This window comes from Monodon monoceros, unplaced genomic scaffold (assembly GCF_005190385.1).
Source record: "Monodon monoceros isolate NGI ecotype Baffin Bay Population unplaced genomic scaffold, NGI_Narwhal_1 Super_Scaffold_16, whole genome shotgun sequence".
In the NCBI taxonomy this organism is placed as follows: domain Eukaryota; kingdom Metazoa; phylum Chordata; class Mammalia; order Artiodactyla; family Monodontidae; genus Monodon; species Monodon monoceros.
Window position 1 is genome coordinate 29,068,399 of NW_021703772.1, and position 22,409 is coordinate 29,090,807.

General features: G+C 39.6%; 1 protein-coding gene across 1 annotated transcript in view; it reads left to right on the forward strand.

The window, feature by feature from the left end:
- KLF7 (Kruppel like factor 7) overlaps positions 1 to 22,409 on the forward strand; it is a 109,450-nt gene that overhangs the window by 81,362 nt on the left and 5,679 nt on the right. The window contains exon 4 of the mRNA XM_029225175.1: positions 12,415 to 12,538. Within this exon, the coding sequence (XP_029081008.1) occupies positions 12,415 to 12,538 (124 nt within the window). The remainder of the gene's footprint in view (positions 1 to 12,414; positions 12,539 to 22,409) is intronic.

Sequence of the window (22,409 nt, forward strand, 5' to 3'; positions counted from 1 at the left end):
TTCTTTTTTTTTTTTTTTTTTTTTTTTTGCGGTACGCGGGCCTGTCACTGTTGTGGCCTCTCCCGTTGCGGAGCACAGGCTCCGGACGCGCAGGCTCAGCGGCCATGGCTCACGGGCCCAGCTGCTCCGCGGCATGTGGGACCTTCCCGGACCGGGGCACGAACCCGTGTCCCCTGCATCGGCAGGCGGACTCTCAACCACTGCGCCACCAGGGAAGCCCGGAAGTTCAGTTCTTTAGTTGCCTTAGCCACATTTCAAGTGCTCACAGCCACATGTGGTTTCTGACTACTGTATTGGACACTGCAGTTGTTGACAGCTGTGGGATTAAGTCAAAATCCTTTCTCACCTCTCTCCATATTCTGAAGTAGGAGCTATACCTCATTAAGGATATAAGGTTTAAATTTTAATATATAAATTTTTAAACAACCATTTTAAGGTGGTGATCCAGGCAATGAGGAGTTAACCTAATCTAGGCCAGTTATTATTTTATTAGTTGTTTTTAAAACTAAAAAAAAAATAGAGTAAATGTTTGTATGGTCTGTAAAGTGTCTGGTGCTTTGCATAAATTCAGTAACTCAGGCCCTAGCACCTAGTTGGCTTTTGGATGAGCAAGTAAATGGATGAATGAAAACAATCAACATGGAGCATAAATAAATGAGTACATATTTTATTTTATGTAATAGTTATAAATGCTTTTGAAATTCAGGAAAATAAAGCCCTTGTCTCATTTTTCCATCACTCCCCTAATCTAAAAACCTTGGGAAAAAAATATTTAAAATTCAGCTGGAACAATGATTATTAATAATATTTAACAATGTTAGTAATAATAATTGGAAGCCATTTCCACCTTAAAAGTGGCAATCTGGAAAACGGGGCCATGGTCGTTTTCTTTGAGTTTGAGAATTTACAAACCTGTCACAGCATCATGACCTGTATACTGCATTGCTCACTACAATTTTCCATTAAATGTTTAATTTACTGAATTCATGTAGATCAATCTCGAAGTGATTTAGTAAATAAATGTTTCAAACATTATCATTAAAAAAAAAAATTTAGCTGGAATCTAACAGGAACTCTGAGACAGTTTTCCAAAGCAGCGTTAATAACGTGGAGTATTTTTTAGTTGTAGCACATACACCCTGAGAAGGGATTGCCAAGCTATGGAGTGATGTTTACTGGTTACTCTTTTTCCAATTTTTTTTAATGTTTATTTATTTATTTTCTTATTAGTCATCCATTTTATACACATGAGTGTATACATGTCAATCCCAGTCTCCAAATTCATCCCAGCACCACCACCACCCCCCACCGCTTTCCTCCCTTGGTGTCCATACGTTTGTTCTCTACTTCTGTATACCAATTTCTGTTCTGCAAACCAGTTCATCTGTGCCATTTTCTAGGTTCCACATATATGCGTGAATATACGATATTTGTTTTTCTCTTTCTGACTAACTTCACTCTGGATGACAGTCTCTAGATGCATCCACATCTCTACAAATGACCCGATTTTGTTCCTTTTTATGGCTGAGTAATATTCCATTGTATATATGTACCACATCTTCTTTATCCATTCATCTGTTGATGGGCATTTAGGTTGCTTCCATGACCTGGCTATTGTAAATAGTGCTGCAGTGAACATTGGGGTGCATGTATCTTTTTGAATTATGGTTTTCTCTGGGTATATGCCCAGTAGTGGGATTGCTGGGTCATATAGTAATTCTATTTTTAGTTCTTTAAGGAACCTCCATACTGTTCTCCATAGTGGCTGTATCAATTTACATTCCCACCAACAGTGCAAGAGGGTTCCCTTTTCTCCACACCCTCTCCAGCATTTGTTGTTTGTAGGTTTTCTGATGATGCCCATTCTAACTGGTGTGAGGTGATACCTCATAGTTTTGATTTGCATTTCTCTAATAATTAGTAATGTTGAGCAGCTTTATGTGTGCTTCTTGGCCATCTGTATGTCTTCTATGGAGAAATGTCTACTTAGGTCTTCTGCCCAGTTTTTGATTGGCTTGTTTGTTTTTTTTAATATTGAGCTGCATGAGCTGTTTATATATTTTGGAGATTAATCCTTTGTCCGATGATTCATTTGCAAATATTTTCTTCCCATTTTGAGGGTTGTCTTTTCATCTTGTTTGTGGTTTCCTTTGCTGTGAAAAAGCTTTTAAGTTTCATTAGGTCCCATTTGTTTATTTTTGTTTTTATTTCCATTTCTCTAAGAGATGGGTCAAAAAAGATCTTGCTGTGATTTATGTCAAAGAGTGTTCTTCCTATGTTTTCCTCTAAGAGTTTTATAGTGCCCGGTCTTACATTTAGGTCTCTAATCCATTTTGAGTTTCTTTTTGTGTATGGTGTTAGGGAGTGTTCTAATTTCATTCTTTTACATGTAACTGTCCAGTTTTCCCAGCACCACTTATAGAAGAGGCTGTCTTTTCTCCATTGAATATTCTCGCCTCCTTTATCAAAAATAAGGTGACCATATGTGTGTGGGTTTATCTCTGGGCTTTCTATCCTGTTCCATTGATCTCTATTTCTGTTTCTGTGCCACTACCATACTGTCTTGATTATTGTAGCTTTGTAATATAGTCTGAAATCCAGGAGCCTGATTCCACCAGCTCCATTTTCCTTTCTCAAGATAGTTTTGGCTATTCGGGGTCTTTTGTGTTTCCATACGAATTGTGAAGTTTTTTACTCTAGTTCTGTGAAAAATGCCATTGGTAGTTTGATAGGGATTGCATTGAGTCTATAGATTGCTTTGGGTAGTATAGTCATTTTCACAATATTGATTCTTCCAATCCAAGAACATGGTATATCTCTCCATCTGTTTGTATCATCTTTAATTTCTTTCATCAGTGTCTTATAGTTTTCTGCATACAGGTCTTTTGTCTCCCTAGGTAGGTTTATTCCTAGGTATTTTATTCTTTTTGTTGCAATGGTAAACGGGAATGTTTCCTTAATTTCTCTTTCGGATTTTTCATCATTCGTGTATACGAATGCAAAAGATTTCTGTGCATTAATTTTGTATCCTGCAACTTTACCAGATTCATTGATTAGCTCTAGTAGTTTTCTGTGGCATCTTTAGGACTCTCTATGTATAGTAACATGTCATCTGCAAACAGTGACAGTTTTACTTCTTTTCCAATTTGTATTCCTTTTATTTATTTTTCTTCTCTGATTGCCGTGACTAGGACTTCCAAAACTATGTTGAATAATAGTGGTGAGAGTGGACATCCTTGTCTTGTTCCTGATCTTAGAGGAAATGCTTTCAGCTTTTCACCATTAAGAATGACATTGGCTGTGGGTTTGTCGTATCTGGCCTTTATTATGTTGAGGTAGGTTCCCTCTATGCCCACTTTCTGGAGAGTTTTTATCATAAATGGTGTTGAATTTTGTCAAAAGCTTTTTCTGCATCTATTGAGATAATCATATGGTTTTTATTCTTCAATTTGTTAATATGGTGTATCAGATTGATTGATTTGCGTATAGTGAAGGATCCTTGCATCTCTGGGATAAATCCCACTTGATCATGGCGTATGACCCTTTTAATGTGTTGTTGGATTCTGTTTGCTAGTATTTTGTTGAGGATTTTTGCATCTCTATTCATCAGTGATATTGGTCTGTAATTTTCTTTTTTTGTAGTATCTTTGTCTGGTTTTGGTATCAGGGTGATGGTGGCCTCATAGAATGAGTTTAGGAGTTTTACTTCCTCTGCAATTTTTTGGAAGAGTTTGAGAAGGATGGGTGTTAGCTCTTCTCTAAATGTTTGTTAGACTTCACCTGTGAAGCCATGTGGTCCTGAACTTTTGTTTGTTGGAAGATTTTTAATCACAGTTTCAATTTCATTACTTGTGATTGGTCTGTTCATATTTTCTGTTTCTTCCTGGTTCAGTCTTGGAAGGTTATACCTTTCTAAGAATTTGTCCATTTCTTCCAGGTTGTCCATTTTATTGGCATAGAGTTGCTTGTAGTAGTCTCTTAGGATGCTTTGTATTTCTGCAGTGTCTGTTGTAACTTCTCCTTTTTCATTTCTAATTTTATTGATTTGAGTCCTCTCCCTCTTTTTCTTGATGAGTCTGGCTAATGGTTTATCAATTTTGTTTATCTTCTCAAAGGACCAGCTTTTAATTTTATTAATCTTTGCTATTATTTTCTTTGTTTCTATTTCATTTATTTCTGCTCTGACCTTTATGATTTCTTTCCTTCTGCTAACTTTGGGTTTTGTTTGTTCTTCTTTCTCTAGTTCCTTTAGGTGTAAGGTTAGATTGTTTACTTGAGATTTTTCTAGTTTCTTGAGGTAGGCTTGTATAGCTATAAACTTCCTTCTTAGAACTGCTTTTGCTGCATCCCATAGGTTTTGGATTGTCATGTTTTCATTGTCATTTGTCTCTAGGTATTTTTTGATTTCCTCTTTGATTTCTTCAGTGATCTCTTGGTTATTTAGTAACATATTGTTTAGCCTCCATGTGTTTTGTGTTTTTTACGTTTTTTTTCCCTGTAATTGATTTCTAATCTCATAGCATTGTGGTCAGAAAAGATGCTTGATATGATTTCAATTTTCTAAATTTACTGAGGCTTGATTTGTGACCCAGGATGTGATCTGTCCTGGAGAATGTTTCGTGTGCACTTGAGAAGAAAGTGTAATCTTCTGTTTTTGGATGGAATGTCCTATAAATCTCAATTAAATCTATCTGGTCTATTGTGTCATTTAAAGTTTGTGTTTCCTTATTAATTTTCTGTTTGGATGATCTGTCCATTGGTGTAAGTGAGGTGTTAAAGTCCCCCACTATTATTGTGTTACTGTCAATTTCCTCTTTTCGAGCTGTTAGCAGTTGCCTTATGTATTGAGTTGCTCCTATGTTGGGTGCGTATATATTTATAATTGTTATATCTTCTACTTGGATTGATCCCTTGATCATTACATAGTGTCCTTCCTTGTCTCTTGTAACATTCTTTAGTTTAAAGTCTATTTTATCTGATATGAGTATTGCTACTCCAGCTTTCTTTTGATTTCCATTTGCATGGAATATCTTTTTCCATCCCCTCACTTTCAGTCTGTATGTGTCCCTAGGTCTGAAGTGGGTCTCTTGTAGACAGCATATACATGGGTCTTGTTTTTGTATCCATTAAGCAAGCCTGTGTCTTTTGGTTGGAACATTTAATCCATTCACGTTTAAGGTAATTATCGATATGTATGTTCCTATTACCATTTTCTTAATGGTTTTGGGTTTGTTTTTGTAGGTCCTTTTCTTCTCTTGTGTCTCCCACTTAGGGAAGTTCCTTTAGCATTTGTTGTAGAGCTGGTTTGGTGGTGCTGAATTCTCTTAGCTTTTGCTTGTCTGTAAAGCTTTTGATTTCTCCATAGAATCTGAATGAGATCCTTGCTGGGTAGAGTAATCTTTGTTGTAGGTTCTTCCCTTTCATCACTTTAAGTATATCGTGCCACTCCCTTCTGGCTTGTAGAGTTTCTGCTGAGAAATCAGCTGTTAACATTATGGGAGTTCCCTTGTATGTTATTTGTCGTTTTTCCCTTGCTGCTTTCAATACTTTTTCTTTGTCTTTAAATTTTGCCAGTTTGATTACTATTTGTCTCAGCATGTTTCTCCTTGGGTTTATCCTGTATAGGGCTCTCTGCACTTCCTGGACTTGGGTGGCTCTTTCCTTTCCCATGTTAGGGAAGTTTTCGACTATAATCTCTTCAAATATTTTCTTGGGCCCTTTCTCTCTTCTCCTTCTGGGACCCCTATAATGCGAATGTTGTTGCGTTTAATGTTGTCCCAGAGGTCTCTTAGGCTGTCTTCATTTATTTTCATTCTTTTTCTTTATTCTGTTCTGCAGCAGTGAATTCTACCATTTTGTCTTTCAGGTCACTTGCCCGTTCTTCCGCCTCAGGTATTCTGCTATTGATTCCTTCTAGTGTGGTTTTCATTTCAGTTATTGTATTGTTCATCTCTGTTTGTTTGTTCTTTAATTCTTCTAGATCTTTTAAAAACATTTCTTGCGTCTTCTCAATCTTTGCCTCCATTCTTTTTCTGAGGTCCTGGATCATCTTCACTATCATTATTCTGAATTCTTTTTCTGGAAGATTGCCTATCTCCATTTCATTTAGTTGTTTTCCTGGGGTTTTATCTTGTTCCGTCATCCAGTACATAGCCCTCTGCCTTTTCATCTTGTCTGTCTTTCTGTGAATGTGTTTTTTGTTCCACAGGCTGCAGGATTGTAGTTCATCTTGCTTCTGCTGTCTGCCCTCTGGTGGATGAGCCTCTTTTTCCAATGTTAAGAAAGCTTTGTGACATTTTCTCTCTCAGTGTCTGTATTCCCCAGGTGGTTTAAATTCTCTAGTGTTGCTGAGTGTGATGTGAAAGCAATTGATGGGTCTTTGCTGGTTTCCTCTAGATGTGCTAGGTGACAATATAAACCCATTACAGAGTACCCTTTCTCCTTTCCATTTTGCTTTTCCATTTCCTGATCTACAGAATTTCAAATTCCTAATCCAAGTCCTAAGGAGACTAGGACCCTAACATGCCCAGATAACAGAAATCTAGTAGCTACATTTTTTAAACAAATAAAAAGAAATAGATAGAATTAGTTTTAACAGAAACATAGGTACATCAACATCCTAGTCTCCTTAGGAAATGGATTAGGAACTTGAAATTTTGCAGATCAGGAAATGAATGCAGAAAATTTGCATTAGCAATGTTTATTTTCAAGAGACTTTTAATGCAAGATTCTGACACCTGTTCATATTTCATGCTACAATCTATAACTTAAAGGCAAATGTATAGTGCAATACATTTGACATATCACTTATGCTCTCCCAAACCCATCTTCAGTGAGAACCTCTACCAATGAGTTCTGTAAAATGATGCACTTGGTTTCCCAGAGGGGATGTTTCTCAGGAGACTGATCCCAGGGTTGAGATGAAGATTTACAGGAAGATTTTCAGGATACTCCTTTTTTAGGCTCTGGCAGATAGGGAAGAAGTGGGAAGTGATCTTTGATGGTGAAGGAATAGTTAATCCATTGTAGAGTTTCACATTGTAGTCCCTGTTACAGAGGCGTGGCCAGATTTAAACAAGCAAGCAAACATTTTCTACTCTTATGCCAGTTCAGTACATAGAGAGGGACTGAAATCACTCAGGCTGTCCTGCGCCTCTGCTGTACCTGGGTCTTTGTTGCAAATGAGGATGCTTTATTCATGCAGTTTCTTTTACAGGATTGAGCCAGGCCCTGCTTTAATGCTGTTGGTATCACAATGAACAAAAGAGATGCCCGCATGAAGCTTATACTCTCCTAGGGGAAGCAGACAGTAGTACACACAAACAATATGCAGTCTAATGTCAGAGTGACTAAGTAGTATATAGAAGATGACAGAATCTGCTGTTCAGCAGATGATGGGGAGGGTAGGTCTCTCTGAGGTGGAGACATTTGAACATTGACCTGAATGAAGTGAGGCAACAGGAGTGTTCCAGGTAGCAAGTGCAAAGGCTCTGAGATGGGAACAGCCAGATAGGGCGTGGGGAATCAGGTTGGCGGTGGCAGATCATGTAGACTCTATACTACAGGACCTTATAGGCTTTTGACTTTTATTCTAAAAGCAATAGGAAACCATTGGAGCATTTACACTTTAATATCTTCTTAACCATTTTTGGGTCATGAACTTCTTTGGCAGTTTGGTGAAGCCTGTGGAACCCTCTGCAGAATAATATTTTTAAATGCATAAAATAAAATCCAGGGGATTTTAAAGAAAACAATTATATGGAAATATAAAGATTGAAGTAACCTTTAAGGGACACACATGCTCTGATTTACATTTTCAAAGGGTTGTTCTGACTGCTGCAGCGAGAATAGACCGTAGGGGCCAAGGATAGAAGCACAGAGACCAGTGAGCTTGGAGCCAAGCTGTTTTCATCTACCCTGTAGGGCAATGGTCTCGAAATAGGGTTGTGCAACACAGTCTTTTTGAGTGCAGGAAGAAAAATTTATAACTTCTATTTATATTTAATTGACCCTAATTCTTTTAAATTTCTATATTGAGTGTATGTTTTATAATATCCTAATATATTAGGACATTAGTACATTTATATAATTCATGAATAAATCTGCATGTATTGGAGGTACATGTTCAAAAGGTAATGGTAACAATATATTTTGATCAATCAAATGTGATGTTTGTGATGTACGAAGAGTTACTCTGTAAGAAACTAAAAAAAAAAAAAAAATGCCACACCGCTTTAGACCACATTCCATTTCAGAGGCCATTTTGTGGGGAAGCATGAATTTGTGCCATGATTCAGCCTTGCTAAATGTCAGTCCTGTTTCTCAAGCATCCTTAACTCTCCTTAAGAGCCCTCATATGGCTATAAATCTATTTACACCTGATTAGACCTACTATCACATCTGACGTGACACATACTCCCCCAGGGAAATGAGTTTCCTGGGGTTAATAATTTCCAGAAAGGAAAAGCAGTTCTTGATGTTCCCCCTAAAATTCTGAAGAGCAGCTTCTACTGCGGGCCCTGTGAACCGTGCAGGCACTGTCATGCTCTCCTGTACATCCTCTTTGTCACATGCTTGCCTTCATTCACACACTCCTTCGGGACTTGAGTCCTGATGTTTGAAGCCTGTCTCCCATTTGCCTGTCTCACAGAGACCTCTCTTGAACATTTTTGTTCACTCTTGAGATGCAGTGAGCCAAATGCTGGGCATTCTAGGTGCCGCAAGTGTAGCGTGGGGCAGGGCTATGACATTTTCTGTTTTATACCCAGGAATAGGACCTGGAGTGGAGCAAGGACAGAAGGGAGGGTGAGGCATATGAGCTGATTTTGCATGAATCTGTTCAGTTATTACTGAACTGCCTTTTTCTTTTCTTTCTTTCTCCCTCCCTCCCTCCCTCCCTCCCTCCCTTCCTTCCTTCCTTCCTTCTTTTCTCCTACACCCCTTTCACCCCCTGTCTTATTTTTCTAAAAGCCTTTGTTTTCTTTTATAAAGAAAGCCGTTCTTTTCTAAAGAAGGAAACCCAAGCCTTTCATAAAATGAGCAGAAACCCTCAGGTACGGTGTTAGGATAAAAACTAATGCATTGTGGGTGTAGGTTGTTCTGCCCCCAAGATCCAGCAGTCAGGTGTTGGTGTCTGGGGGATGTAATCTTGGCCATGCAAAGTGCTGACGGAAGAATTTCACTGACTTGAGAGTAGATATTAGTTTGTGGAAGTGGGTACAGAACCCAGAAACTAGGCCAGCCTAACCACACTATTTGTGAGCTTTAGATAGGAAATTGTATTCCCAATTCTTTGTATTTTTCCTGTCCCTCTGATTTCTGAACTCTCCCTGTTTCAGGCACTACTCCTTCATTTGGCTCTGTTCTTTCTTGGTTATTTTAAATTTCTTATTAGTGAGTATTTGCGGGAATGGCAACTTGTAGGTCAATTACTCAGGAGCTAGAAAAATAACTTGATGCATCACTGTAGCATAACTTGGCTAAACTAGCAGGGCACAGAGGGTCTTGTCCGTAGTGTTATTCTGTATAGCACCTGCTGCAAGCAGGAAACAATGTTAGGTGACACGATTCAGAGCTAAGTCAAGCTGTTTGTAGTTTCTGTCTGTGCGGTGGCAAAAGGGACGCAGCCACTGGAAGGACACTGAAATAGCTACTGGGAAGAGGATGGTTGGTTTGTGCCAGGAATTAACAGAGCATCTACATTATTTTCTGGGAAATAACTAAATCCTTGATGATATTTGTCAGAATAGAACAGAACAAAACTGGTTAAAAAAAATTCAACAAGGGGAAAAGCAAACTCTTTGAAATTTTTAAAAAATATACCCAAAGACATCTACTTTAATCTCCCTCATTTTCTGTGTCCTTCCTGTGTCCTTCAGAATGTGGTTGCCTGTGATGGACGGGTCTGTTCGATTGTGGGATTGATTTTGGGGACTGGATGTCTCTGCTTGTTGCTGTAGAATGTCATGGGATTTCCAGATGCCTTGTTGCATTTGGGGTACGCTTGGTACCCAAGGTTCCAGGACCCTCCAATTTTACTCTCATTTGAAGGCCTTTGAGGGTGGAAGGTATTTTGAATTTCTGAAGTCTTTGGTGCCTCATTCTCCGTTTCTTGTTGTTGTTTGTGTCAGATTTGTTTGAAGTAACAGAGCCTCGTGGGTGATCAATAACATTAAGTAAATGATGCCAACAGGCCTCTCTGAGAGGGCACTTCTCTCTCCTACTTGGGTCTCTTATTTCCCCTTCAGCATCCCACCCATTCAGAGCAGATCTAAAGCACAGTTTTCTGGTCCATTCTCCATCAGTATACTGAGAAAATACTTAAAACTTAAAAAGACTCTCTGTTTTCCAATATTTAGTTTGCCCAGAGTGACTCCAGGCCCAGCTGTCTGGAGCCTGAGCCCTGGAAGTTCGTACTGACGGCCAGGTAGACCTGTCTCCTCAGCCGCCTCTGAGAATATAGACGAACGGGGAGGAAAGGGGGTTCAGATTAATTGAACATTTACCTTGTGCCAGGCTTTGGAAATGCCTTATACACAATGACTTATGTAAGCCTCACGATAAACACAGGCATCTCACCCCCACTTGACAGATAAGGACCCTGAGGCCTGGTGTCTGCAAAGAATGAATAAGATCCCAGGTGTGCTAACTCCAAAGCTGACTTGACCCCTCCACTCTTCACCTTCTCTGCAGCAAGCGCACTTTTCCAAAATTGTGGCTTTAAGTATCCAGAAGGTGAACTTTTAACACCGCTCAGTGATTCTTTTTTTTTTTTTTTTTTTTTCTGGTTTCCAAAACTGAATGGGTTTCCTCCTGCGCTTCTGGCCCTCCTTCATGTCCTCTTGGTTCGATTGAAAAGAAATGCCTGTGTTTCTCATTCCTCTTCTCCATGGGTTTTACAGAGCAGCAGCCCACTAGGGCACCAATTTAATGAAATGAAATTTTTCAATCATGTTTGGTTCAATTCTAGGTGATACAAATAAAGAATTGTGAATGCTTTGTAGTTAGGTTCAAAGGGAAGGAAAAAGGTGGAAAGAAGAAACTGGGTCAAGTATAGTACCTGGGCAATGTCTCCTTAAGTGCTGCCTAGTGAACGTTGAGCTATTAAAAATGGAGAAATAATGGGGCAGCCGTACTACTTTGGCACTTGTGTATCTGGAAATTTCAGGTTTAGCAGTTTATAATACTTACCTATGCCAGGCGTTGTTCTAATTTATATATAGTACATATGTATATTAATTTATCCTCTCCAAACCCTTTAAGGTACATATCTCTAAGAAAACAGAGGCACAGAGATGTTGATTAACTTGCCCAAGGATAGACAGTTAAGGGCGGAACCAAAAGTTGAGCTTAGGAAGGTTGGCTTCAGAGCTGTTGACTGCTATGCTAACCAGCCTCTCAGTTACAGGGCTCGGTAACTCTCATGATTTCAAAGATCATTTTTCTTCTTATTAGAACCAGCCCACCATACAGTTGGAAGGGTAAGTATTTGTCATGTTTGATGACAGACGTTGATGGGTTAAAAAAAGGTCTTAGGAAAATCATGTACTTTCTCTTCCATATTCCTCAATCTGTATTTACTGTGCGAAAAGGTCACTTGAGCACAGAGCTCGAATTTCGTGCTTCTAAGCAGCTTCACCGTGGCTGAAACCTTGCTCTACAAATTGACTTTAAAAATATTTTGTAATAATGTGTATCACGCTCAAATATGAACGCTCTGGAGTCATTAAGTGATGAGCTTCTTAAATAGGACGTTTGCAACTGTATTTTACATAAATGCCGGGAATCGTTAAGTGATTTTTGTTTTACTCTCAGATCGTAGCCTTTTCTCGTGACTGTCCATCCACTCACATTTACTGGAAGGAACTGGGGTTCTGGGAGACCTGAGCTCTTTGCCTTGTCAGTCAGCTGCCTGGCTACAGTTTGTGGTAGGAGGGAAGAGAGGGGAGAAGACTAAATAGGCTGAAATGGTAAATTACTGTAGGTTCTGGAGAAAAATAGAATTAGAAACATTTGTGGTTCAGATGAAAATAGCACATTTCCTTTCTGCTTGGAGTCGGGGGGGAGGGTGTCAAAGTGCTCCAGGGAATAGAAAATAAATAAAAATTGATCCCTCACCAGTTGAAGGAAATGCTCTGACTCTGGGAACTGAAATGACAGCTCCAGATTTGAAGATCTTGTGAAACCACTTTTGAAGGTTAAAAAATAAAATAAAATAAAATAACAAGAAAAACACCAGGACACTTAAAAAAAAAAAAAAACAACAAATGTGACATACTGTGTTAGGAAATGCAGTCTTTCAAGAATGATTTCACAGCCCTTTTCCAATACTGTAGAATAGGTAGCAGACCCTGATCAGGTGTGTGCCCCTTTTGTTCCTGTTGCTGACCATGGTCATTCCATCTCTTCTTGCAGGTGAGAAGCCTTATAAGTGCTCATGGGAAGGGTGTGAGTGGCGTTTTGCACGAAGCGATGAGCTCACAAGGCACTACAGGAAACACACAGGTGCAAAGCCCTTTAAATGCAACCACTGCGACAGGTAAAGAAACTTAGAAGCTGCTGGGATGGGGAAGGGAGTTGCTGAAATGGGTGGGGGGGTGCTGGTCGTGTGCGATTGGGTTTATCACAAGCCTCTCTTGCAGAGACTCAGGCCTGGGAATGCCTTTTACTTCTCCATGGAGAAAACCAATTAGATAAGGGTGCCTCCTTGTATGTAACCAAGAGATGATATGAATTCTTGGATCAGTTACATAAGTATTTAATGAGCACCAGAACGGTGATAGTCACTGGGTATCAATAAGACATAGCTCCTACCCTCAAGGGGATGATGTGACAGATAATTTTAGTATAATAGGAAAAGTGATAGGATAGAGAATGGTCACCTGTAGCTTCTGATCTTTTTATTAACATCAACACTATTTTTCCTCATCCTTAATAACGTGAAAGAATAGAAAGCCTGCTTAATGGAGGGAAGGTGAGTTATAAGGCTTTTCTTCGAAGCACTGTTAGAAATGAATTTGCTGAAGAGAGTTCCCATTCTTTGGGGGGCCTGAACCATCCTTTCTTCTTTGAAAATAGGTACAAAGTTCTAAAAGTTGGTGAGGCTTTGAGAACTTATCCTATAATTCAATTTCAAACCTTCAGCATTTGATAGTGGAAGAAAGAGCACGTAGCAGCAGATTCTACGCAAGTAATAGTACCTGACAGCCCTGGCATTATCAACCAATAAACCCCAAAATGGAGACTCTGCAGGCCAAGGTGAAGGCAGGATTAGGTTTAGACATAATCAAATAATGGGCTTGCATCTGAGCGTGTTAGCCTTCTAATCCTATTTCTGTGTTTAAAAGGAAGCTTAAGAAAATTAACCATCATTTTAATGCACTACTAAAGGTCTCGGTTATGATGAGAAAAATGCTTCTAATACGATAAAAGCCCTGAAAGCCTCAGGGTTCCCCGGCTCAGCCAGCAGTTCACAGGCTGGCAGGAGGGGTGAGCAGGATGTCTGCAGAGGCCTGGCTCTCTGTCGGAGGAAATGCAATGGTTTTCCCATCCTGCCCCCCTCATCACTGTGCCGGCACCTCCCTCACCAGACCTTCCTCTGGAGTAGTGCCTGTTTGTTTGGAGAGCAGGGCAAGAGTGGCCAAATCTCATGGGTGGCCACTTGGCTTGGAGCTCCTTTAAGATGCTTATAAAGGAGCATTCAGGTTTTTCCTCCTTTTTTTTTTCTCCTTTTTCCTGAAGAGGCTATTTTCCTCTTATCTTCATTCTTGAAGAACTAAATAAAGCCCCCCATGCCTCCTGGAGCCCAAAGATAACCTCCCACCCCAGGGCTGAGGAAGTACATTCCATGAAGCTATTGTCTCTCATTCCCTTGGAGCTCTCTTCTGCTACCTAAAAACACAACCTATTTTTTCATTTCTATCCCATTACCTCAAAGTCCCCCTAAATTTATGTGAATCAGCAGCTGTTCTTCTACAGATTATATTTCAGTGATGTTTCTCCTTATTTGATATCGTCTCTCGACTCCCATCTCAAGTTCATTCCTCTCTAACCCTGGCTACTAATAAAGAAGTTATATAGATGGTGACTCTTTGACCACAGCCCTTTGAGGAAGAGCCTTATATCAGTGGGGATGAAGAGGATCCTTTGTGAGTTGTCAAAGTGTGGTGGTAGTAGGTACACACGAGTCGCCTTGCCCTGAAGGGTGGTGAGGCTATTACTTGGAGGTGGTGCATTATGGATGGCCATAATCTGGGGAAATTGCCAGTTAGCATTCCTCTCTTTAGGTCCACCGAGTTACTAAGCAGTATGCAGCTGTCCAGCACTTGACACGTTAGGATTAAACCTGACCATTTGTGTGATTTATATGGAGAAATATTTCACACCGACTGGATATTTCAGTGAAGGAGATGTCAGGGATGGGTAATTTGGTTAGTCTTTTGCTTTATTTTCCTCATTGAAATATACTCTGGCTTCTGGAGTTAGAAATTTGAGGAACAGGTGGTACAAATTCTGTGACGTGGTATTTGGGGGAGCTGGTGAGTAGCTCAGAGTCCTGTGACATGGGCCAAGAGTCATTGCATTTCAACAGTGTCAGAAATCAGGGGGAGGAGTCTCATTCGTGTGTCCTGACAGGCAGCACCTTGTACTTCAGTTGCAGGAATTATGCTAAGAATAGAGCAGGTCTGGGAGGTGAGGTGGGGAGTTGGAGTGGTCCCAAAGCTGATGGAAGGAAAGCCTGGAGCGACCGGGGACTTGGCATTCCTTAGAAGACTTTACCTTCAGAAACAGAGGGCATCTGTAGCCCTTAGGAGGACACTGAAGCCTATTGGGCCCAAAGGGTGTATGAGCCCAAGAAACCTATCTCTTGCCTCGTTTAATTTAGCAATCAGACCGCCTAGAGGCCGAACTAGGATTAGGGTTTCTTGTCCTTAAAGCAGGTACCTCCTGGAGCCCAAATTATTTGCTTCTGCATTTCTAGATGCAAAAAAGTATAAGTCTAACTTATACTTTTATTTTGCCTGAAGGGTAGATTAAACATACATGAGTTTTTCTTTGTCTTGCTAACATTTAAAATTGCTAAGTGCCACAGAGATCTCTATTCCTAGCTTTGTCTGAAAAACGCAGAAGATCTGGTAACAGTGGGCTCACATTCCCACGTGGCCATGATTTTCTGGTGCTGAAGAGTCATCACTACCTTTCAGTGATGGCCCTGTGGTCACTCATTTCTCACTGTCCCTCCTCCCCCACCACAGTCTCTCCAGTGAGAAGGCAGAGCATCCATAGCCGTGTATCATCACACTTCTCGTTATGTCCTCTTAATCCATGCCTTATCAGAAGTGGAATCACATAGTTTAACAGTGCTGTGTGTTTCTTACACTTCACCCATTGCACCCATTTACTTTATCTGCCTGGCCCCTGAAGACATTGGGTTTTGTGACCTCTGGCTTCAGGTTTGGGTTAGAGGAGAAAGCAGTGAGGTGACTCTGCCATTTTCTTACCGTCAAACTCAACAGTGCAGCCCACTCAGTGACCAGCTGCTTACAGCGCTGAATCTTCTTGCTCAGCCCACAGAGCACGAGGCTGCGGATGGTGGTTGTCAGGGCTGTTTCCACAAGTGGTCATATGCAGATATAATCCAGGGAGACTGCTCCCGGGGTAGTACCTCCAAGATCCTGGGAAGTTTAGAGGAGGCATTTTGATCTTTGATCTCTAAGTCAGCTCAGTAAGAGGTGGTGACAAATACCAGCCCCTATCTGGCCCTTCAGTGCCCTAGAGGATTGCTATCAGCTTAACGCCCATGTGACTTTAGTGGGCCTTTTTCATAAGCAGCAGAAACTACAATAGGGGTTTGACTAGTTCTCTGTAATGAACAAATTTCAATCATTAAGGACCTTCTTATTCAAGGTCATCTGACTGCTGTAGAGTCACAAATACCCTCTGGGGGTATATTACCTTACAATTATTTGATTCTGCATTTCTAGATGCTGAGTTTATTACTTTTTACTTTACTATTCCTATGTGGAACTCAGTAAGTATAAATTAATAAATATAAATTAATCATGGCTAAGTATCTTGCTGGTGTACTGGATTTAAATAAAACCTCAGTGGTGAGGGACCTAGTCTAATTTTTCTTTTTTAACGTCTTTTTTTGGGGTATAATTGCTTTACAATGGTTTGTTAGTTTCTGCTTCATAACAAAGTGAATCAGCTATACATATACATATATGCCCATATCTCCTCGCTTTACGTCTCCCTCCCACCCTCCGTATCCACCCCTCTAAGTGGTCACAAAGCACCGAGCTGATCTCCCTGTGCTATGTGGTTGCTTCCCACTAGCTATCTGTTTTACATTTGGTAGTGTATATATGTCCATGCCAATCTCTCACATCGTCCCAGCTTATCCTTCCCATTCCCCGTGTCCTCAAGTCCATTCTCTACGTCTGCATCTTTATTCCTGTCCTGCCCCTAGGTTCTTCAGAACCATTTTTTTTTTTTTTTTAGATTCCATATATATATGCTGGCATACGGTATTTTTCTCTTTCTGACTTACTTCACTCTGTATGACAGACTCTAGGTCCATCCACCTCACTACAAATAACTCAGTTTTGTTTCTTTTATGGCTGAGTAATATTGCATTGTATTTATGTACCACATCTTCTTTATCCATTCATCTCTCGAGGGACACTTAGGTTGCTTTCGTGCCCTGGCTATTGTAAATAGAGCTGCAATGGACATTGTGGTACATGACTCTTTTTGAATTATGGTTTTCCCAGGGTAAATGCCCAGTAGTGGGATTGCTGGGTCATATGGTAGTTCTGTTTTTAGATTTTTAATGAACCTCCATACTGTTCTCCATAGTGGCTGTATAAATTTACATTCCCACCAATAGTGCAAGAGGGTTCCCTTTTCTCCACACCCACTCCAGCATTTATTGTTTATAGATTTTTTGATGGTGGCCATTCTGACCAGTGTGAGGTGATACCTCATTGTAGTTTTGATTTGCATTTCTGTAATGATTAGTGATGTTGAGCATCCTTTCATGTGTTTGTTGGCAACCTGTATATCTTCTTTGGAGAAATGTCTATTTAGGTCTTCTGCCCATTTTTGGATTGGGTTGTTTGTTTCTTTGATATTGACCGCATGAGCTGCTTGTATATTTTGGAGATTAATCCTTTGTTAGTTGCTTCATTTGCAAATATTTTCTCCCATTCTGAGGGTTGTCTTTTCGTCTTATTTATGGTTTCCTTTGCTGTGCAAAAGCTTTTAAGTTTCATTAGGTCCCATTTGTTTATTTTTGTTTTTATTTCCATTTCTCTAGGAGGTGGGTCAAAAAGGATCGTGCTGTGATTTATGTCATAGAGTGTTCTGCCTATGTTTTCCTCTAAGAGTTAGATAGTTTCTGGCCTTACATTTAGGTCTTTAATCCATTTTGAGTTTATTTTTGTGTATGGTGTTAGGGAGTGTTCTAATTTCATTCTTTTACATGTAGCTGTCCAGTTTTCCCAGCACTATTTATAGAAGAGGCTGTCTTTTCTCCATTGTATATTCTCGCCTCCTTTATCAAAGATAAGGTGACCATATGTGTGTGGGTTTATCTCTGGGCTTTCTGTCCTGTTCCATTGATCTCTATTTCTGTTTTTGTGCCAGTACCATACTGTCTTGATTACTGTAGCTTTGTAGTATAGTCTGAAATCCAGGAGCCTGATCCCACCAGCTCCATTTTCCTTTATCCAGATAGCTTTGGCTATTCAGGGTCTTTTGTGTTTCCATACAAATTGTGAAGTTTTTTACTCTAGTTCTGTGAAAAATGCCATTGGTAGTTTGATAGGGATTGCATTGAATCTGTAGATTGCTTTGGGTAGTATAGTCATTTTCACAATATTGATTCTTCCAATCCAAGAACATGGTATATCTCTCCATCTGTTTGTATCATCTTTAATTTCTTTCATCAGTGTCTTATAGTTTTCTGCATACAGGTCTTTTGTCTCCTTAGGTAGGTTTATTCCTAGATATTTTATTCTTTTTGTTGTAATGGTAAATGGGAGTGTTTTCTTAATTTCTCTTCCATATTTTTCATCATTAGTGTATAGGAATGCAAGAGATTTCTGTGCATTAATTTTGTATCCTGCTGCTTTACCAAATTCATTGATTAGCTCTAGTAGTTTTAAGGTAGCATCTTGAGGATTCTCTATGTATAGTATCATGTCATCTGCAAACAGTGACAGCTTTACTTCTTTTCTGTTTTGGATTCCTTTTATTCCTTTTTCTTCTCTGATGGCTGTGGCTAAAACTTCCAAAACTATGTTGAATAATAGTGGTGAGAGTGGACAACCTTGTCTTGTTCCTCCTTGATCTTAGAGGAAATGGTTTCAGTTTTCACCATTGAGAACAATGTTGGCTATGGGTTTGTCCTATATGGCCTTTATTATGTTGAGGTAAGTTCCCTCTATGCCTACTGGAGGGTTTTTATCATTAATGGGTGTTGAATTTTGTCGAAAGCTTTCTCTGCATCTATTGAGATGATCATATGGTTTTTCTCCTTGAATTTGTTAATATAGTTTATCACATTGGTTGGTTTGCGTATATTGAAGAATCCTTGCATTCCTGGGATAAATCCCACTTGATCGTGGTGTATGATTCTCTTAATGTGCTGTTGGATGCTGTTTGCTATTATTTTGTTGAGGATTTTTGCATCTATGTTCATCAGAGATATTGGCCTGTAGTTTTCTTTCTTTGTGACATCTTTGTCTGGTTTTGGTATCAGGGTGATGGTGTCCTCGTAGAATGCGTTTGGGAGTGTTTCTCCCTCTGCTACATTTTGGAAGAGTTTGAGAAAGATAGGTGTTAGCTCTTCTCTAAATGTTTGATAGACTTCACCTGTGAAGCCATCTGGTCCTGGGCTTTTGTTTGTTGGAAGATTTTCAATCAGAGTCTCAATTTCAGTGCTTGTGATTGGTCTGTTTATATTTTCTACTTCTTCCTGGTTCAGTCTCAGAAGGTTGTGCTTTTCTAAGAATTTGTCCATTTCTTCCAGGTTGTCCATTTTATTGGCATATAGTTGCTTGTAGTGATCTCTCATGATCCTTTGTATTTCTGCAGTGTAAATTGTTACTTTTCCTTTTTCATTTCTAATTCTATTGAATTGAGTCTTCTCCCTTTTTTTCTTGATGAGTCTGGCTAATGGTTTATCAATTTTGTTTATCTTCTCAAAGAACCAGTTTTTAGTTTTATTGATCTTTGCTATTATTTTCTTTGTTTCTTTTTCATTTATTTCTCATCTCATATTTATGATTTCTTTCCTTCTGCTAACTTTGGAGTTTTTTTGTTCTTTCTCTAATTGTTTTAGGTTTAAGGTTAGGTTGTTTATTTGAGATGTTTCTTGTTTCTTGAGGTAGGATTGTATTGCTATAAACTTCCCTCTTAGAACTGCTTTTGCTGCATCCCATAGGTTTTGGGTCGTCGTGTTTTCATTGTCATTTGTTTCTACATATTTTTTGATTTCCTCTTTGATTTCTTCAGTGGTCTCTTGGTTGTTTAGTAGTGTATTGTTTAGCCTCCATGTGTTTCTATTTTTTACAGATTTTTTCCTGTAATTGATATCTAGTCTCATGACGGTGTAGTCGGAAACGATGCTTGATACGATTTCAATTTTCTTAAATTTACCAAGGCTTGATTTGTGACCCAAGGTATGATCTATCCTGGAGAATGTTCCTTGAGCACTTGAGAAGAAAGTGTATCCTGTTGTTTTCGGTTGGAATGTCCTATAAATATCAATTAAGTCCATGTTGTTTAATGTATCATTTAAAGCTTGTGTTTCCTTATTTATTTTCATTTTGGATGATCTGTCCATTGGTGAAAGTGGGGTGTTCAAGTCCCCTACTCTGATTGTGTTACAGTCGATTTCCCCTTTTATGGCTGTTAGCATTTGCCTTATGTATTGAGGTGCTCCTATGTTGGGTGCATAAATATTTACAACTGTTATATCTTCTTCTTGGATCGATCCCTTGATCATTATGTAGTGTCCTTCTTTGTCTCTTTTAATAGTCTTTATTTTACAGTCTGTTTTTTCTGATATGAGAATTGCTACTCCAGCTTTCTTTTGATTTCCATTTGCATGGAATATCTTTTTCCATCCCGTCACTTTCAGTCTGTATGTGTCCCTAGGTCTGAAGTGGGTCTCTTGTAGACAGCATATACATGGGCTTGTTTTTGTATCCATTCAGCCAGTCTATGTCGTTTGGTTGGAGCATTTAATCCATTTACATTTAAACTAATTATCGATATGTATGTTCCTATTACCATTTTCTTAATTGTTTTGGGTTTGTTATTGTAGTTCTTTTCCTTCTCTTGTGTTTCCTGCCTAGAGAAGTTCCTTTAGCATTTGTTGTAAAGCTGGTTTGGTGGTGCTGAATTCTCTTAGCTTTTGCTTGTCTGAAAAGCTTTTGATTTCTCTGTCAAATCTGAATGAGATCCTTGCTGGGTAGAGTAATCTTGGTTGTCGGTTTTTCTCTTTTATCACTTTAAATGTGTCCTGCCACTCCCTTCTGGCTTGCAGAGTTTCTGCTGGAAGATCAGCTGTTAACCTATAGGGATTCCCTTGTGTGTTATTTGTTGTTTTTCCCTTGTGGCTTTTAATATTTGTTCTTTGTATTTAATTTTTGACAGTTTGATTAATACGTGTCTTGGCATGTTTCTCCTTGGTTTTATCCTGTATGGGACTCTCTGTTCTTCCTGGACTTGATTGACTATTTCCTTTCCCATATTAGGGAAGTTTTCAACTATAATCTCTTCAAATATTTTCTTAGTCCCTTTCTTTTTCTCTTCTTCTTCTGGGACCCCTATAATTCAAATGTTGGTGCATTTAATGTTGTCCCAGAGGTCTCTGAGACTGTCCTCAATTCTTTTCATTCTTTATTTTTTTTTATTCTGCTCTGTGGTAGTTATTTCCACTCTTTTATCTTCTAGGTCACTTATCCGTTCTTCTGCCTCATTTATTCTGCTATTGATTCCTTCTAGAGAATTTTTAATTTCATTTATTGTATTGTTCATCATTGTTTGTTTGCTCTTTAGTTCTTCTAGGTTCTTCTTAAACATTTCTTGTATTTTCTGCATTCTATTTCTAAGATTTTGGATCATCTTTACTATCATTACTCTGAATTCTTTTTCACGTAGACTGCCTGTTTCCTCTTCATTTGTTTGGCCTGATGGGTTTTTACCTTGCTCCTTCATCTGCTGTGTGTTTCTCTCTCTTCTGATTTTGCTTAACTTGCTGTGTTTGGGGTCTCCTTTTCACAGGCTTCAGGTTCATCGTTCCTGTTGTGTTTGGTGTCTGCCCCCAGTGGCTAAGGTTGGTTCAGTGGGTTGTGTAGGCTTCCTGGTGGAAGGGACTGGTGCCTGTGTTCTAGTGGATGAGGCTAGATCTTGTCTTTCTGGTGGGCAGGACCATGTCCGGGGGTGTGTTTTGGCATGTCTCTGACCTTATTATGATTTTAGGCAGCCTTTCTGCTGATGGCTGGGGTTGTGTTCCTGTCTTGCTAGTTGTTTGGCATAGGGTGTCTAGCACTGTAGCTTGCTGGTCGTTGAGTGGAGCTGGGTCTTAGCGTTGAGATGGAGATCTCTGGGAGAGCTTTCGCAGTTTTATATTATGTGGACCCAGGAGGTCTCTGGTGGGCCAGTGTCCTAAACTCGGCTCTCCCAACTCAGAGGCACAGGCCTGGCACCTGGCCGGAGCACCAAGACCCTATCAGCCATACAGCAGGGAAAATCTGCAATCTTTTCCTCTAAGATCAGGAACAAGACAAGGATGCCTCCTCTTAACTACTTCTATTCATATAGTACTGGAAGTCCTTTTTGGACAGAAAGATCTTATTCCTGGATTGTCATAATGACTTGATGATGATCAGTTAACCACAATTTGACTTATTCAGGAAGTCCGGAGGGCAGTCCTGTAACAGTTATATCCTAGGGCAAGTTATTGAACTTCTCTGTATATCAATTCCTCATCTTCTTCAACTGTTTTATAAAAATGTTAGCCACCCCTCTTCAGATTTATGGTTTTCAGTAACACTATCTTGATCTCTCAAGAATGATGGTGCTGATAAAGAGTTCAAAGACGTAATCATAAGAATGCTTGCCAGGCTTGGGAGAAGAAAGGAGGAACTCAGTGAGAACTTCAACGAAGACCTCTGAATGCAAAGGCCATACTGCCTGTGGTTTATCTTCCCATATTTCTGTAGGTCAGAAATCCAGCTTGGCCTGGCTAGGTTCTCTCCTCAGAGTATCATAAGGCTTCTTGCTGTGGTAGGCCTGAAGTCCTATTTCCTTGTTTGCTATCAGCCAGAACCACTCTTAGCTCCTAGAGGCTGCCCACATTCCTTGCCCTGCAGTCTTCTTTATCTCCAGTTCAG